This window comes from Mchenga conophoros, linkage group LG7 (genome assembly GCF_057382185.1).
Source record: "Mchenga conophoros isolate Kocher_MC1m ecotype Shallow Benthic linkage group LG7, M_conophoros_male_GT1.1, whole genome shotgun sequence".
NCBI classification, from domain to species: domain Eukaryota; kingdom Metazoa; phylum Chordata; class Actinopteri; order Cichliformes; family Cichlidae; genus Mchenga; species Mchenga conophoros.
Window position 1 is genome coordinate 31,582,715 of NC_140532.1, and position 18,416 is coordinate 31,601,130.

Below are 18,416 nucleotides of genomic sequence, written 5' to 3' on the forward strand. Positions count from 1 at the left end.
AAAATCCAGCAATAAAACTGTTTTATGTTCAGTCCTGTGTTCTGCAATTGGGTCCACAGTTTGCCAGCCACACACTGACTCATGCCAGAAAGTGTGTGGCCAGTCTTCTCTGACCTCCAACCTTAACAAATCATTTTTAAAGAATTTTTACTCAATATGTATTTTTGCTTTTATGGACCATTATCTGTAAACTGTAGAGATGGTTGTGTTGGAAAATCCCAGTAGATTATTGGTTTTTGAAATATTCAGACCAGGCTGTTTGGCTTAATGAACCATGCCAAGTTCAAAGTCACTTAAATCCCCTTCCTTCCCATTTCCAATGCTCTGTTTGTACTTTATCACATTGTCTTGACCATGTCTACATGCCTAAATGCACTGAGCTGCAGCAATGGGTCAGATAGTTGCGTAGATCAGTTGCATGGGCGACAAGTATATATAGAAATAACTTATTATTAAGGTAACAAAGCTAGGCTGATCGTTCCTCTATGCAAGTAACAAAGAAGCAATAATGAAATGCAAAAACTCTTTCCTCCCTTTTAGGAACAAGAAGTACTCTCTACTGGCGGGCAGCAACTTGATCATCAGAAGCGTCACTGACGACGACTCTGGCAGTTACAGCTGTACAGCCTCCAACAAGAACCACAACATCACTGCATACGCTGAGCTCAGTGTACTAGGTGAGGAAATAGAATTATTATATGACCCTTTCCCACCAGGCGCATGACAGTACTTACTTGGTCAAGTATCAACTTACGTCCTAACTTGGATAGAAAAACAAGAACACACAAAGGTTTCTGTGTAAAATTAAAGAGCAAAACTGTGTCACTTACCAATGCTCCTTAGGTAAAAAAGGAAAAAAATAACAAGAGTTGTTCCACCTCTGTGGAAATTTAAAAAATAAAAATAAAAATGAATAAGCAAACAGAATAGGGCGAAAACAGTTGGCATTGCTACATTGACAGATAACCTCCAGAATCAAATGCAGTGTTGTTGTTTTTCTGAGCTGACTGTTTGCTTCAGGAGGTTTTCATAAATAAAATATATTTGTATTTATTGTCTTACTGCTCCTCAGCAGCTCGTACATACAAACTGAAGGTGCTCAAGGATTCTGTTGATTGTTTGGTTTGAAGCAATTATTTTCAAAATTTCTTTTTTTCTGAAATCTTATTCATTTCATATCAGTGCTAGCAGTTTTTCCTGTGAAGCGATTGTGTAGAGGTAATTATGAACATCCTGGGACTGTAACTCAGCAGCTGTGGCAAACCGTTCCCCCCAAAGTTTACAGACAAAATATTTAAAAGGCTAAATGATAAACTAATATTGGTAAATATTGGTAAATATGAAAATCACCATTTGAATGTCTAGAGACTTCTGTAGTTTTTATTTTATTTATTTTTAAATTCATCGTGTATTCAGATATCCCCTGAAAAAGTTCAGGTTCAACAAGATTAAATTAGTTGTAAAAACAGATGAAACTGAGAATATGTAACAGAAGAGTTCTGAATAATGACTCTTCACTGACAGAGAAATAGCTGACCTAACTACCGGTATGCTAGAAAAGCTTTCTGGTGAAATATACAGATAAAACACTCTCTGTGTGGAGAGTAAGCAGCATTTAGCAGAAAAAGCCATTTAATAATGTTCTTATGTGATGATGTACAAATTAGCCACGTACTTTTATTGGTTAACTACGCGGAGCTGTAAATGTCTTGTTAAAAGCATACAAGTCTGCTGATAGCTACAATGTGCACAGGTCATTCAGGTAAAGCGAGAGCTACAAATAAACTGAGTTAATTTTTAATCCATGATCTAACTGAGGAATCACACCTGTGGTAAAAATTGGTTTCCCCTCATTATAAATATCAATCCCCACTAACAAAACAAAAGAAAAACTATAGACTGTGGAAAGAAGAATTGAGGTATCCACTCTGAAGTGTGGATTTTGAGAATTACACCTCTGCTAAATATTTAAATAAAAGGTCTTTCAGTTGCCAGAATCACTCCTAATGTTATAATCAAGGCTCGAGACCATCTGTTTCAGGAGAGAAGCTGGGTCTTTAGGGCTGGTAGTGTCACTTTGAAACCAAGCAGAAACCTTCCTGTATTCCAGATCAGAAAACAAACTTCTAGAAGTCTAAAACAAAATGTTCTCATCATTAATTGTGCCCTGATTTGTGTGTAATTCTCTCACAAAACCAGAAACTAATTGTTTGTGTTAAGGTCTTAGAATCACAAAACTATTTCCCAAGATAAAACTTTTATATAATTTGGGATAAATAATGTTCTAAATTGTTATTTTCCTCTAATTACAGTAAAATGTCTTTGTAGCATCTTTCAAAACTTTGTTGTTTGCTTCACAGATGTAGGCTTACCCTAAAATTATACGGATATATTCACATCAAGCTTTGCGAAAGCTAAAATTCCCCAGGCTTCGTACGAGACTGAAAGCAATCTATATTTGTAGTTGAATCCCATCAGGCTGCTGCTGTGCTTTAAAGTCAGCACAATCTGTAGGGAAGTTTATCGTGCATGAAGTCTCTCAGCATCACCTCAGGAACAGCGCTGGACTGCAGGGTGAAATTTGTCCTGCGGTGACCAGAGCCAGAATTAGGTCAGTGGTCAAATGACGCCCACTGGGCTGAAAATACTTTTTTCCCCACATAAACACACATTCAAAAAAAAAAAAAAAAAAAGCTGTCAGTGCCAGTAACAGTGAACTCATTTGTGTCACGAGCAGTTAAACATGACTGTTACAGCAATTTGTTTTTGCACCACTCGTGTTCGTGAGGAGTCAGCGAGAAGTCAGTGCCTCAGGCAGAGGAAGTGTTCGGGGGGATTTGCATGTGCGGCTTACTTAAATTAGCTTTCAGTCCTGTTTTAAAGTGCTCACCTGGACCAAGGTAAGGGAACTCAGAGCTATTTTTCCTATAGACTACTATACAATGAGCAATTCTTTGCAACCAGAGAAGTCGCCCCCTGCTGGTCAAGAATGCAGGTTTAAGGCCCATTTATATTGTCTTCACTTTTCAGACGTAACAGCTACATCAGTCTTTTCTGCTTTCTGTAGTTTGAGGAAAGGATAAATGTGAAATATTCTTTAAGTGGATTCAAGTTGCAGAAACTTTATCCCAGATGACCGTATATTCTTTTTGCACAACTTAATTGGCATTCTCATTTAGTTAAATGGCAGGGCTTTGTTTTTACAGAACTAAAGTTAGGAAGTGACAGACAGAAAAGTTTTCTTGCCACATGAAGACATTAGGTCTTCTTCAGACTAGCTGATGAACAGGTGTTTCTTTTAATGCTGTCAGTACCACAAGATTTTTCCGTACAATTAGAATCCGTGATAGCACCTCTAATGAAACACAAGCTAGTCTTATTTTTCTACAGCAGAGAAAGCTGAAATCAAACAGAAGCAGCTGTTGTTTGTTGGACTCAGGAGAAAATCTGCAAATTAACCTTCGGGTATTTTCAGTCTCCTTCCAGCTGGGCCTCTCTGCTCGTCTCTGTCCTTTCATGTCTTTGTCTCGGTGTCCCCTCTGAGTCTTTCTCTGTGCTCGCACCACATTCATATTCTGTTTACACTCCACTCTCAACGGCCACCGCCGGCAAACATCACATGATGTTTACAATAAACAGGAGAAGAGTCTGCGTCTTCAGTGTGTCACGCCTCAAATCTGATCATAAAGTGCCATGTTCTGACATGTAAACACGAGTCGTACATTTCCAAAGTGTGTATTTGTTCCTGAAATGTACCGTAACACACAATGGTCCCAGAGACTGTGTTGGTTTGTGTTGACAGAGAATTTCAGGAGGAGCCTTCATATGTAAAGGAGAGAACCTTTTAAAAAAAGCTCTTGAATCTTTGTTTTCTTCTGCTTATGCAGCTCAGAGTTACAGAGAAATGGGTGAAAAAAAGTGTCCACATGTGTCTTTCCTCTTATAGATCTGAAATAGCAATAAGCTGGATGAGCTGGCAGTGAATGGAAGGCTCTGCTCTTTTATTCTCTAATAGCTAATGTGCAGTCACTAATGTATATTGATCCACTATTACTGAAAACAAACATTTTTTTTACATAAATCTCTAAAGGCAAAGGTTAAAAAGGGATAATTTGGGGTTGAGAAGAGACGTCCCCTGATTCCCCAAAAAGAGAAGCATTTAACAAACAATAATTGCTCAAAAATAAAAGGCTTAAAGCGCACTGTTCTGCTCATTTCAGCTCCAGCTTTATTTTATTTTTGGATTTTACTAGAACAGCTGTGTATAATGCAGTTTAAAATAATGCTTATTTGTCTTTTAGTTCTATTTAATTCGATTAAATTGAATTCTATTTATATAGTACGAAATCACAGTTGCCTCAAATTGGTGTATAATTTAAAAGAAAGAAACCCCCAGCAATCAGCCAACTATCTGTGAGCAAGCACATTGTGACAGTAGGAAAGAAAACCTTTTAACAGGAACACACAGGCTCAGGGAGCGGCAGCTATCTGCCACAACTGGATGAGGATGATGGGACAAAAAATCATGTTCTGAACTGTTTTAGCCCCCCCACCAAGTTTTTTTTTCCTGAGCAATTGCCACACAACACACAAGTGTAAAGCAAGTGGGTGGGGCAACTCATGGATGTAAGGCCAAGATAAGTAGGGATGGGTATCATTTAGGTTTTATCCGATACCGGTGCCAAATCGGTACTTTTGAAACGGTGCCGGTGCTCAAACGGTGCTCAAACCGGTGCTTAAAGAATGGAGAACACAAAATTGGTCCAAAAACCTCTCATGTTCAGCTGTTTTTTGTAAAAATATAACAATGTTAGCCTTTTCTGCAGCTATGGGGCATATATGGTATCACTCTTGGCTGGAAGCAGTGCTTAAACAATGGAAAAAACACAAACTTTGTCCAAAAACCTCTCATGTTTAACTGTTTTCCACTTTTTCTTTGGTCATTTTAGCCTTTTTGGCCAGGGTAAAGGGAGTATCTGCCATCAAACAAGAAGACAGCCGCATGTAGCTATGATGATGTTTGCTAGTTCACCTTACATGCATTAATGTAATAACGTGGTTAGCCTACTCAACGTAAATTAGCTACTCACGCAGAGAAGAACGGCTGCTGCTGCCATCATCCGTCATCATTTCTGCTACACTGGCAGGGCTAGGGGCCAGGACTCTCCTCTTCGTGTTTTTGGGGGATGTTGCATAACAGGCAACCCACCCGCAGTAGATGTGCTCGGTGTGAGGTCTCGCAGCAAGCTATCAAATACGGCGCATTTCTGGGCTTTTAAAAAAAACGCTATGCGTCGCCAGGTGTTTCATCGGATTTGAGGTGTTACCTCCTTTGACCGTATCACAGTATCAGCTTAAAGCACTTGTTGCAGGCTGCTGAGTTTGCATATTTTGCTGTGAAGTACAGCCAGACTTTTGACCACTTCGCCTTGGACATTTTTAATCTGTAGCTCTGCTCTAACAGAACGTACGTACCTGGCCCCGCCTACTATCCTCGGAAACGTAAAATGATTGGCTAGAATCTAAAGTGTATCACAGCTCAGGAAAAAAAAGCACCGAAATAAAGCACTGAAATGTGCGCTGCTTTTCGGTCTGGTTACTACCGTTTATGTCAGAACCGGTGCCCATCCCTAAAGATAAGTGTATACGCAATAACCTCTGCTATACAGAGCCAGGAATATAGAAAACTGTGAAGCTTGGCATTGAAAGCTTGTACTTGTACATACACTAACATTTTAACATGTTTTGTATTGCAACAGTAAAATAATTAAAAACATATTAGACTCCCTTTAAGTCACAATAGTGGCTGCCGTCTGCCCGTCCTTTACCATGGAGTCCTTTGTACAGCTACGGTACTTTCTTGAAAATTTATTTAACTGCACTCTAATCCCTGTGCAATTAAATGTCTGAGTGGGCTAGGGTTGAATGAAAGAAAATGTTCAGCTAAGGCCGCCAGATGAAGAAATCCAATTCAGACAGATTTGAAATCAAAAGCAAACTTTAATCAAAGTTACTTGCATGCACACCAGAAAATAGCTGGATAATCAGCAATAAATCCAACATAAGATGATGAAACAGAAGAACAGCAACTTAAAACAAAAAAAGGGATACATGGAAACACTGTAAATGAGGTGATAACTCAAGTAGGTGAATAACAAAGGATAAATGCTAAAAGAAAAAGCATGACATGAACTGTACCAGAGCCTGCAGGAGGTGGGTGGGATTGATGGGGGGCATATAAAGCCCCCCACATGACTGTCACACTAGAGACGTTTCATCTACAATAAATGAATATAAATCAGTCGGTAACGGCTCCACACCTGTAAGGCCAAACAGCCTGGGGCTCTGTGAATAAGCATCACTTGGGGAGTTTTGAAATAGAATTAAAATCCTTGTCCCCATCATAATGTCAGTGAGCAGAAGCCCCATTGCAGTAACTCAATTAATGATGATGTCAGCACAATGATGGAGCCTACGGCTATTATTACAAAGAACAATTATAAACAGACACATAAAAAATACTGAAAGTCAAAGCAACCATTTTAATAACTTTAAATGAGAACTACAATTACTCTACACATAATGGGCTCAGGACAATCTTCTCAGGACAACAATTATCACACCTTTGAACAAATAATTGAGCTGAACCTTTCTCCAGAGTGAACTTTGTGTCTTCTCTCTATAATGGCAGATTTTCTTTCCGCAAAGCAGTGTCAGTAACCACATGCAAGTCTTTACAGAGGGAAGAAACAAAGCATTAAGCAGATGTAAGAAGAAGGGGGAGAATAAGGAAAAAGAATTCAACTTTGTGGAGTAAAGCTGGTGCATTTCTGATGGAGGTGAAGCCTTTCTACACTTTGTGCATTTTAATCCATCTCTCCATCATTTCCCCTCTTTAAATGTTTTTTTGATTCCTTATTTCAGAGCTGAAGGCGACATGGTATTAAACTGAAGTTTCTCTTATCATGACGAGCCTCGAGCTATCTGTAAATCCACTCTCAATTTATTCATTCATCCCTCCTGTGTCTGCCTTTTATCTCCGTTTGCTTCATCTGCAAATTAAATATATTTGATAACGTGAGCAGTTTACCTACACGCTCCATTTACACACTTTCTCTGCATATTTATGGACAAACTAACATGCAGATACATACATACACCGGAAACATTCCTCTGAGATTTCTATACGAAATGTCGTCATCACACAGTTTCTACAGATTTGTTGGTATCGCATCCATAATGACAATCTTCCATTCCACCAAATCCCGAACGTTCTTCATTGGACCAAGAGGAACAACTGAACAGGTCTACCTAAGAGTGTGAGTGTTCTGAGGTCCTCGTGACTCACAGAAATATGGAAATGATTACAATCAAATTTCATAAATGCTTCACATTAAAGGTCTTCGAGCAGCTGAGCAGGAATGTTATCTCGCTCTTGTTGGAGGCTTTTAATGTGAAACGTCTTCAGGAGATCCTAATTTGCCTTGAACTCTTATAAAGTGGCAGGAAAGTAAAAGTAAAGAGAAAAATGTGCTTCAAAAAGAAACTGAGGTGGCGTCATATTTAACGTTTGTTTTTTATTTTTATACACATATTCAGTCTCTTCATAACCTGCATTTAAATTTTTTGCATGGTGCCATAAATGCTGCATATACTTTTTTTATCAGCTCATTAGTGTTAAGGATTTGGAAATGAAATCTCGCTGTTTATGGCCTCTAAAACATTTTACTGAGTTCAAAAGTCCTCTGAGGACAAAGTAAACAGTTCAAGAGTGTTTATTGGTACTTCCTCTTTAAGTTTAAAATATAAGAAGTCATAAAAACCCTACATATTAATGACAAAGTTTCCCGGACATGTGAGCGACTCACTTCCCCAGTGTCTCCCCTACATTGGCATTAAACTAAGAAATATGTTGTGCTAATATGCCCCATTACACTTTGTTTTTTTGCTAAATGGAGGCAGTTAGATGCTGATGAATATCCACAGCTAGGTGAAGTATGGAGATGTGTGTGTTCTGACTCCACAGGGCAGTGACCATGATTAGATGATTAGGATAACGAATGTGTGTGTTGTTTTCCATAATAATGAGTGCAGCCCGGCTCATTAGCCACTTCCTGTTAGCAGCTTAATGAAAGCTGTGAGAAACAAAGCCAGCGCTGCAGCTATCAGTCATATTCACGGTGCTGCTGTCAGCACAGCCAGCTAATATTTCAGGAGGATGCTAATAGAAAAAAAACAAGACAAAAGCATCTTACAGGTCAGAGGAGAAATGTTTATTTTGTTATTGTAAAGATTTTATAGTGTTATCATGAGAGGTTCTTCTTGCTTTCATAGCTTTTAATGGTTGTTTTTAATTGCAGGGTATTGTTGTATTATTTTAATATTATATATGGGATTCCAGTGCTGTTACAGTATTTATGACGTAATCTGTTTTTGAAATATAAACTCATTTTCAGTAAAATGAGTGCAAAATAGAATGAACTCAATAAAACTGAAGAAAATAGCAGATATTAGCTTTGCGTTAGATTTGACTAAAAATAATCAAACGATCCCTCCAAGAATCGAATGCCGTTCTTATGGTGACTGTTGAATGCTGCCTTGTTTGATGAGTCAGGCTTCACTAAATCAGCTGAATAGCATTAGCTTACTTGCTAACACAGACAAAATATATGATCCCCCAGCATAACCAGCTGTACACAGTGAACTTCAAGCAATCTTGTTGCCTTCGAAATTGTCCTGTTTGATGTCTTCTTGTTTTTTCTTGTTTTTTCTTTTCTTCTTATGCTTGGTTGCCTGTTTTCTTTTCTTTTCTTTTCTTTTTTTGCCTGTCCCGTTTGGATCTTTAGTCATCAGAATTGTTGTCTGAAGGCCAAGAAAGATGCCAGGCGGATTTACTTTACCAATTGGATCATCATGGCCTTGCCATATTGGTCCATTTGATTGACCTTTATTATAATTATGTATTTATTTGATTTGATTTTCGGTTGTTACAGACATGACTGGGGGATAGGACAGGGAGAAAGAATGAAAGAAAGAGAGGGAGAGAAAGAAAAATAGAGGGGAGAAGAGATGGTGAGGAAGGGGGGAAGAAAAAAAAAGAAAAACAAACAAAACACCTGGATCACCTGTATGGAGATAAGAGAAAACAGAAGAGAAAACAAACAAGAAAGAGCAACATAATAAATACAACATCATCACAATAAACTAGCTAACGGTAGATACTAAATATTACATGTTATTGTGCAGTATGCAAGATCGAGAGCGCACAATGTGCTTTGAGGTAGCAGCCAAGAAAGGTGTAGTTTGTGTCTGTGAACACCCGTGTGTACACCTGTGTGCACACCTGTGTGGATCAGCACGCTTGTATTCAAAAGGTTTCTCCATGTAACAATCTGCTAGGGAGTGTGGGGAGCCATAGCCCCGCCCCCCCAGGGCATGAAGCAGGTATGGAGGAGATTCAGGCCCCAGAATACGAGGACCCAAGGAGGACCACCAGGGAGACCTTTTTGATGTCTTCAAAGCAGTTAGTGTGCTAACAGTCTGCTATTGCATATAATTGTTATCTTGATACCATTCATTAATTCGTTGTCATTATTTAACTATGATAAATTGGCAAAACCCACTAATTGCCATTTCTTACAAATCTTCATACAAAGAAAATCCGATTAAACAGAAATTAGCATGAAGTGCTTACATTTCGAGTCAAAACTAAATTCTTGTAAATGTGAAACAAATTCAGAAATTCCTCCACAAATAGTGAAATAGTTGCTGCAGAGAAGCACAATGACCCAGAATGACTTTGTGTACCTTTTTTTAGAGGAATATAACCAGTATACAATCAGCTGGCATTCATTTGAGTCAGACCGCTACTTCAAAGACACGAGCTGAGCTCATCAACGCAGGCTGACATTAAATGATTGCAGCTTGCTGGCAATCTGTCTGCATTTACAACGTGCCTCGAGGCAACTGCTGTAAACTGAATTAAATTGAATTGCAATTATTTGCAAACCAATCTGATAGTGACTACAGTCGGTCCGAGTCAGACTGTGATTGTTTGGAGACAGGTTGCCTCCCACCTAGAAATCTGTACATCATCTTGTAATGAAAAGATCCACCTAGACACCTCTGCTTGTCCAGTTGGTCACAGCTACTTCTATTTGGTCTCAGACAGCAAAAAAATTAATTGAAGTCATCAGTCAATGACCAATTTTTTTTCTAGTCACGTGGAGGTTGCTGTTCTACCTTTAGTGTGACTGAGCCACGACGTTAGCTGCGTTGCTAACTGTTGACCCAGAGGAAAATTCAACTGATGTTCTTCTCATAGAAGATACTCCATAGGCTGTTACGAGCAACAGTCTGTGGTATTGGCAATAAAAATCAGTTAAATTATGAAACACAAGTTACCTAAAATAGCTGGACTGTTCAGGCAATCGTTGCTGCGAGCAGAAGTGAGTGAGTCCTGAAGGTGCGACTGAAGCGTTACGTGCTTGCATTTAAAAGGAGAGCATTGTGGTGTAAACTGAAACACTGTTAATGCAGCTACAGATTCACTGCAGTCACATGCACACGGGCACACAAACATGGCTAAACCACTAACTGCACACGCACACACAAAACTAATTCACAGCAGCAAAACTGAGATTGGTTTAGTCTCTGTGGTCTGCGGTGATTGTCTCTCTTTGCTGTAGAATCATTAAGTCTCTGTTAAAAAAAAAAAGAAGAAGGATAGCAAACACACACACACACCCTCCTGGTTGTGGCCTGCGGGGTTCCTCTCCTGATTAATTACCGGCTCTGTGAATTACTGTGGGTGTTTTAGAAAACATTTAACAAGCTGCCAAACTCCCCCACTGAGCCGCCGGCCGGCCCCGCCGCCGCTTGCCTAAAGAGACTGAAAGACATGAAAGAAAGAGCGGAGCGATAGAGGGGGCGGGGTCACGGGGCTCCTGTAGAGAGGGAAGTCTTCACTAATACAGAGGGAGGATTTAAGCGTGTCAATATGTCTGCCAGTGCAGCCAAAACCAGAACACTGTCAGAACGGACAAACTGCCAGAAGTGCCCCTGGCTCTCAGATATTTTAGAGTTGTCTCTTTGTGGCTTGCTGGATGAAAGCACAGTGTCCTGGAAAGTGTTTTTAGCATAAAAATAGCTTCAATTTAATTTGAAGTATCATGGGGAGTTGGAGGGAGCCGAGGGATGAATAACGCTTGAAACAAACTAATAGGCAATAAATAAAACAGTAAGTAAGTGAGGTTAAAGTTTAACTTAAAGTCTTTAAGTTGAAAAGTGTGTCAGCATCTACACGGATAACGTATGGTCATACTAAAGGTTTCGTATCCAGGACATAGGTAGAGACCTAGAAGCTACATTTTTACTTGCCTTTTTACTTATTTTCTTACTTGCCTCAATGCTTTCTTCCTTCAGTAGATGCTTTTGTTTCAGTGGTACGTTTTGTTTCTTTGTGTTTCTTTTCTAGACAATAGTCAGAACATATCTCCAGTTCTTTCTATGTCTCCAACTGATAAATAATCCTTCCAAACATTTTTTGATCCAGATGAACTCCAAAAGCCTCATCTCTGGTAACATTTTCATGCAATTCAGTGTATGACTTTTGGAGTAATTCTGCCTACAAACACAAGAAAATCAAGTGAGACCTTTTAGAAGAGGAAATTCGGCTAAACTTTTGTGAGAGGTATAAGGTTGGGAAAACATGGATTAGCATCTTACAATTTCCTTTAAGAGCTCGTGATAATTGACAAACAGATCGTATTACAAAACACCGTGAATGAGCCTAAAATGAGCACATGGTGTTCTCATCCCGTGGTGTCAGACCTTACATCTCACAGTATGTCTTTTCTTGATTTATTGTACAGACTACATCTATATTGTCTGCTGACCCAGGTTTATCAGCTACCTTCTTTTTGGACCTTTGAAACACTTTGGTTTGGATAAAAATGTGCATGTTTGCAACATTGACCTCTAAGTTGAGAGTAAATGCCCTGGTCTCATCGATACCATGAACTGGTTTTCTGGACCTTGTGATGAAAGACACCTTGCAGGTTACTCACATGCCAGAAGGTTTGACAAAACAACATTATTTGGTAATGATGGGGTTAGACAGAAAATCTTAACCGTGGGCCAGGACACAAACTTTCCACCAACCTGTTATTGTCTTATGTTCTACATCTGTCGCACAATATGTACAGCGGAAGGAGTCCAAGACACACTTTGGGGTTTCTTTGGAGAAAAGTCAAACAGTCTTACCCTACCTACTTCATTAGTAACATTATGAAATCTTACAGCATTTTAAATACAGCAAAACATATAAAATATCTTAAATTCAAAGGTGCATTGTCTCCAAGACTCTGGACATGTAATCAAGCTTATGAGAATGTGTGGGAATTACAAAAGTCTGCAGGAGGTGTTTGGTACTTTTTGGGGATTTGACTTCATCCTGAACAGACAAGGAAGTTTCTGAAGACTAACCACCAGCCACCATAAATGCCATCATATCCAGTGTACATTATTTATGTCTGCTGTAGATTTTAGCGAGCAGTTCTATAAAATTCCGATACATATCATTCTCTTCTGTCTCTAATTCTTTTATAACCCCTCCTTTCCCCTCCATATCCATTATTCTACAGATTAAAGCACTGCTGGCTCTTTGGTCACGTATGTTCAGGCCATGTAATCCTTCTCAGTCTGTCCAGCGCACCGCCACTGCTCATTTCTTTCTGCCTGATCGCAGGTTTTTAATGCGTCCGCAGAGGCCAACAAATCAAATCATCCTGACCTGTCCTTTGTCTCTTAAGCTTTGTAATCCAGGATTTGAACTCAATCAAGTCGCAGTGGGAGAAAGAAAAAGGACTTTGTGTGACTTTTCCCTAGGGCTGACCCCGAAGGGAACTAACCTGCCTCATGTTTTATACCCATCAGGCTCTCTTTGAGCTGAAATTTCAGAGCTGATTATAAAATGTCGCTCTTGTAGAGGAATATCTTCTTCAGCTCGTCCATAAGACAAATGAAAGTAAAATGCAGGAGGTGATCAGTTGCAGACATCTGTTCGTTTTTACCATCTGTTAATGCTGCAGATTGTTTGGATGTTTGTGATGAATGTTGAGAGATTCCCAGTTCCTTTTCACCAGTCGGATCAGCGCCTGTTTCGTTCTTGTTTGCTGTCTTTATTCCTGCCATCTGTGTGTCTGTTGTTTGGGAATTTTTGTTATATAAAATTCTACTTCTTTGAGGTGATTTAAGAACTGAAGGTTATTCTGATTCTTTACTTTTAGCACAGTCTGTCCTTCTAGTCTGTCCTTTAAGACGATATGATGCCTAGACACTCATTCTCTGCGCTGCAGATAGTTTCTACACACAGCGGCTTGTTTGACCTTTAACCTTGCACTGCTCTCTCTCAGTCTGGTCTGGTTTTTCCTTACTACAATGTCAGTTTGTCAGTGTCCTCCCTCCTGCTTGTTTGTCTGAGGTGATTACCTTCACGCTGGCTTCACCTGTTCGTCCGGACGGACAGCTCCGGCAGGGAAGGGCAGGTGATGTCAGCCTCGGAGGTTTCGACCCAGCTGCATCTCTCAGCATGGAACATGACTTCACTGATCTGACAGGATTTAGGTCAGGGCTGTTGGACGGCGAGAGCCACGCTGAGCTAATTAGACTTTATAAATATCCACTGTGTCATCCCGTCATGATGACCACCGCTGTTGCCTGTTAAACTGCTGCCATGGCAACCAGCTGGAAGTCAGTCTTCCTGCTGTGAGCTGCATCTGAGGAAGAAATCCCATGTAAGCTTAGCTGTCTTTCACTTCTGTGTTCAGACAGCAGAGAACAATCAACAGAGAACAATCAGTCTGAGAAGGATTTGAGTGCTCAAAATTGTAGTAACATCAAGGGGGGCAATATGTTCATGCCAAAAACTGGAATTTCTCTAATGACCCATACAGATCGGCACCACAGTGAGTCAATAACCCTGGACTTCACTGTTAAAACGCTTGACCTTATAGCAAAAAGCATGAATATAACATAAATGCACTTTGCTGCATTTCCTCTTGATAACAACTGAAAAGAGGGCAATTTTTTTAAAAGAAATTTAAATTAATTCACCGTCTTAAGTTGTATTAAAGTTTCCATTGTTAGGGCCTTGAATGGATATTATGGAACGCCAGGACTGCCATAATGAATTAATTAAATACACCATTAAATAATTAATTAAATGTGGCAATAATTAATTAAAATTGGAATTAATTAATTAAATAAATAGTTATGACACATGTAATTAATTAATTATTGACACATTTAATTAATTATTTATGTATTTCACATTTTAATTAATTATTGACACATTTCATTAATTATTGACACATTTAATTAATTATTTAATGATATATTTATTTATTTCATTTTGGCAGTCCTGGCGCCTGGCTCTCGTCATGAAATAATTTTATCTGTCAGCCTCACCCATCAAACTCAGGGGGCGGGGTTAACGCTGCCCATGCAGCTTCTCTAACATTTGATTGGTTGCCGTGCAAAGTAAGTCAAAACAGGTCGATCCTAGATAATCGATTGCTTGTGTAGACTTGGGGCAGCCAGGTATCCCAGAATGCAGATCAAATCACAGGCAGCAATGGTGGTGGTGTAGTTTTAAAATACCCCGTTTTTCTGTCACCAGCTACACTTTTAACAGTGTTTTAGCCGCGAATGTCGCGACGTATGTCTGGTCAGGTTGTCAACATAGAACATGTTTGCAAAAGTGCTCAGATGTTTTCAGAGATTTCACTAGCTCTGCTAACAGTTAGCATGCAGAGCGCACCGAGGGGGTACGTTAACCGGTTTGTTTACATATTCCACTCTCCGTGTTCCACATGTTGCATTCGCAGATTCTCATTTTCACCGAACGATCGTCTCTTTCCGCCTGGTCTTGTGTCTCTGTGCTTCTGTAACATAAAGAACGAGCTGACATTTTTCTCACGAAACCAGCGATCAGCTCAACAGACCCTCAGTTTACCTGCATGCATCCTCCTCCTCATCTGTCAGCTGTTTAACACCTGCTGCTAATTCAAGAAACACGCCTAGTTACCTGGTGATAGTCACAGTTTAACTGGGCAGCTGGTGCTCGATATAACGCAATGTCAGCGCATTTTTCTGCACAAGATAAGTAAATATAGTGTTTTCCCCGAGCGCAGAGCTGCTGGAGCTTGTTTCCTTACAGAGCACTTTATAGGCGAACAGCTTCATCAGCGGCTGATGTCCAATCACCGGCACACAGCTTTCAAACCTCAGCTGAGTTTTAGCTCTCAGTGGTTAAATGCTGGACTTCATTCACTCAGGTTCTGTCTGTCGGGTCACGTTTACTTCGCTGTTTTATTTACAACTGAGCAAATCGGTTTGGCTGAGGTTAAAGTTACGTTTCATAACTGCATAGTTTCACAGACGTTTAATGGTTCACTGGCACATGTGTTAGACTGAACTATCATCTAAATATCATCTGTTTTTTAATAGTTATTCAACTGTATTCTAAGCACCAGCTGTCTGTTAGAATGTGATTTTTTTTCTCCCTCTGTTGGCAGAGGTATAAAAATGCGCAGGAAAATCTGACGTGCATGGCGAACTTCACCGACGATATTTAGGGAGGAATAAACACACAAACATAAATGAACCATTTGTCTGTCTCCATAATTGAGAGCATTTTCTCTTCTTATGTCAACACTCTCTCTCTTTTTTTTTTCTTTTTTTTTGCTTTTTCGTTCATGTTATGTTTACCTGTCAAAGGCTTGTTACAAACTATGAAACACATCGTGCAGACTTCTGGATGTTAGAAGAAAACTAATACTGCTCATGAATGAGACTAAAGGCAGGAAGGTGTCCTTTAAAACTAAACATGTTAATAGGACCTCCCTGTTTATATCATAGTTTATGATATAGCACGTGTATTTCAGTAATAGCCTGCTGAGGCCACTATACGTGCTGGCCTCATATCAAATGTGAAGGCAGACTGAGTCTATGTTTGACGTTTTTTATATCTAATCTTCCTTTTCAAACATTTAAACAGCAGCGAGTCTGCAGCTGAGGGAATACAAATTCAAATTGTCGGAACAGGTTTGCTCGTTTCTTGGATTCATTTGATGATTTATTAAATGTATAACTGTTATTCTAATCTGCTGCTGAGTCTCTTACACTTTTCTTTATGCTGTATATTTTCACGTCTCTGGAATAGTTGGCAGTTAGATAGTCAGCTGGGAAACTTTGTGTTAACTCATGGAGCTGAGGATATCGTGGATATGCTGACCTCGCTGCGTGGTGTACAGAGCGAGGTCAGCATGATTAATATTCACAATAAAAATATTAGCCGAACATCATGAAGTCTGTATGTGTTTCATAGTGTCGAACAACCTTTGTACAGTTAAAGCCAGCAGTTACTACATGACGGAAACACCAACGTTATCTCTTTTATGCGTTTATACACAGGTCACGCTGATTACTGAACAAAAACCCAAAGATCAGATGTTAAACAGATTTATTTGCTCTCTCTCCTCCTTAAACATGTTTTTAATGTTAGTTATAATTCAGAATTGGCGACTGAAACACGTAGGACACATAAGAACATCAGGAAATAAAACATCGATAAATATAACCTCAGTAAAAGAAGTCAGCGGGGGTTACTACAGCTGTGTACCGGGGCCTGCGCTTTGTCGGTGGGATTGCTTGCGAGGCGAGCGGGTCTATCCCACGCTTTGCCGTGAGACTGGGCAGACATCTCCGAAATCATCGAAGCACTTTTGCAAAGAGGCTGTATCTTGACAAACCGACCAGACACATGAAGATTAAACCACTACATTCTCGGCTAAAAAAAATATTAAAACGGTATTTGGTGACACACAAACAGGGTTTTTCAAAGTTCAGTTCTGTTAGCTTCCACATGCCGGTTGTTGTGTGCTAGAAACAATGGCCACCAGGCCAAAGCAATGGTTTTGACTCGATCAGCGTTAACCCCGCCCCCTGAGTTTGATGGGTGAGGCTGACAGATAAAATTATTTCATGATGAGAGCCAGGCGTCAGGACTGCCAAAATGAAATAAATAAATATATCATTAAATAATTAATTAAATGTGTCAATAATTAATTAAAATGTGAAATACATAAATAATTAATTAAATGTGTCAATAATTAATTAATTACATGTGTCATAACTATTTATTTAATTAATTAATTCCAATTTTAATTAATTATTGCCACATTTAATTAATTATTTAATGGTGTATTTAATTAATTCATTATGGCAGTCCTGGCGTTCCATAGGATATCAACATAGTCTTTTTGGCACTGAACTTGACTACTAGACAGTTTTGTATTGTTTGAGCCTTATGCAGTATTTTAACTGATTTTGTGCATTAAAACATGACTTGTTGTGCAGTCATGCTGATTTCCATGGTAATTTAACATTTTATTAGGACTTCATTAGAAAACAGCTACCATCAGATTGAACAGAAAGCATTGACCTAACATGCGGGGCGCATTGAAAACCTGGACGATTCACCTCATATGGTAAATTAGAAGACAAGACAATGGCTTTTGTACTAAGAGACCATTGAAAAAGTCTAGTACAGTGGCGATCGTGGATCAAGAGTTGGGAGTTCGCCTTCTAATCGGAAGGTTGCCGGTTCGAGCCCCGGCTTGGACAGTCTCAGTCGTCTTGTCCTTGGGCAAGACACTTCACCCGTTGCCTACTGGTGGTGGTCAGAGGGCCCGGTGGCGCCAGTGTCCGGCAGCCTCGCCTCTGTCAGTGCACCCCAGGGTGGCTGTGGCTACAATGTAGCTTGCCATCACCTGTGTGTGAATGGGTGGATGACTAGATGTGTAAAGCGCTTTGGAGTCCTTAGGGACTAGTAAAGCGCTATACAAATACAGGCCATTTACCATGAAAACTGAATGTTACGTAGCACTAATTACCAGATATGTGTACTTTATGAATGCAGCTTGTTAACCAAGCTAGCTAGCATTAGCCGACTTATCCTCTAATTTATAAGAGGTCACTCTTCTACTCTTCTACCAAAGCAATAAAAAGGGGACTACCGTAGTGCCAGATTCAGTTTATCTAGTGTCAACTATCCACATGCAAAACCATAAATGGCAACAAGATGTTGGACACATTCTTCTGAGATCCTATGACATTTATGCTAGCACACTGCTCTTGAACAGCCTCAAGGTCTTGCAGGATTCAGGATCTGGTAACTGTGAAAGTCACTGAAGTCCACTACACCAGTTTCCATGTTTATGAAACCAACTTTGCTTTGTGACACAATTTATTTTGGACACACGTGGTCAGCAGATATACTCAGTTATAGCGTGATAAACATAATTGATTGGAAAGACGACATTCCCTACACAATTTACAACACCAACAGCAGC

At 39.6% G+C, this 18,416-nt stretch overlaps 1 protein-coding gene across 2 annotated transcripts in view; it reads left to right on the plus strand.

The window, feature by feature from the left end:
• Positions 1–18,416, plus strand: part of dcc (DCC netrin 1 receptor) — a 350,643-nt gene that overhangs the window by 132,627 nt on the left and 199,600 nt on the right. For both annotated transcript variants that reach the window (XM_085278885.1, XM_085278887.1), the window contains exon 5: positions 541–677. In XM_085278885.1, the coding sequence (XP_085135011.1) occupies positions 541–677 (137 nt within the window). The remainder of the gene's footprint in view (positions 1–540; positions 678–18,416) is intronic.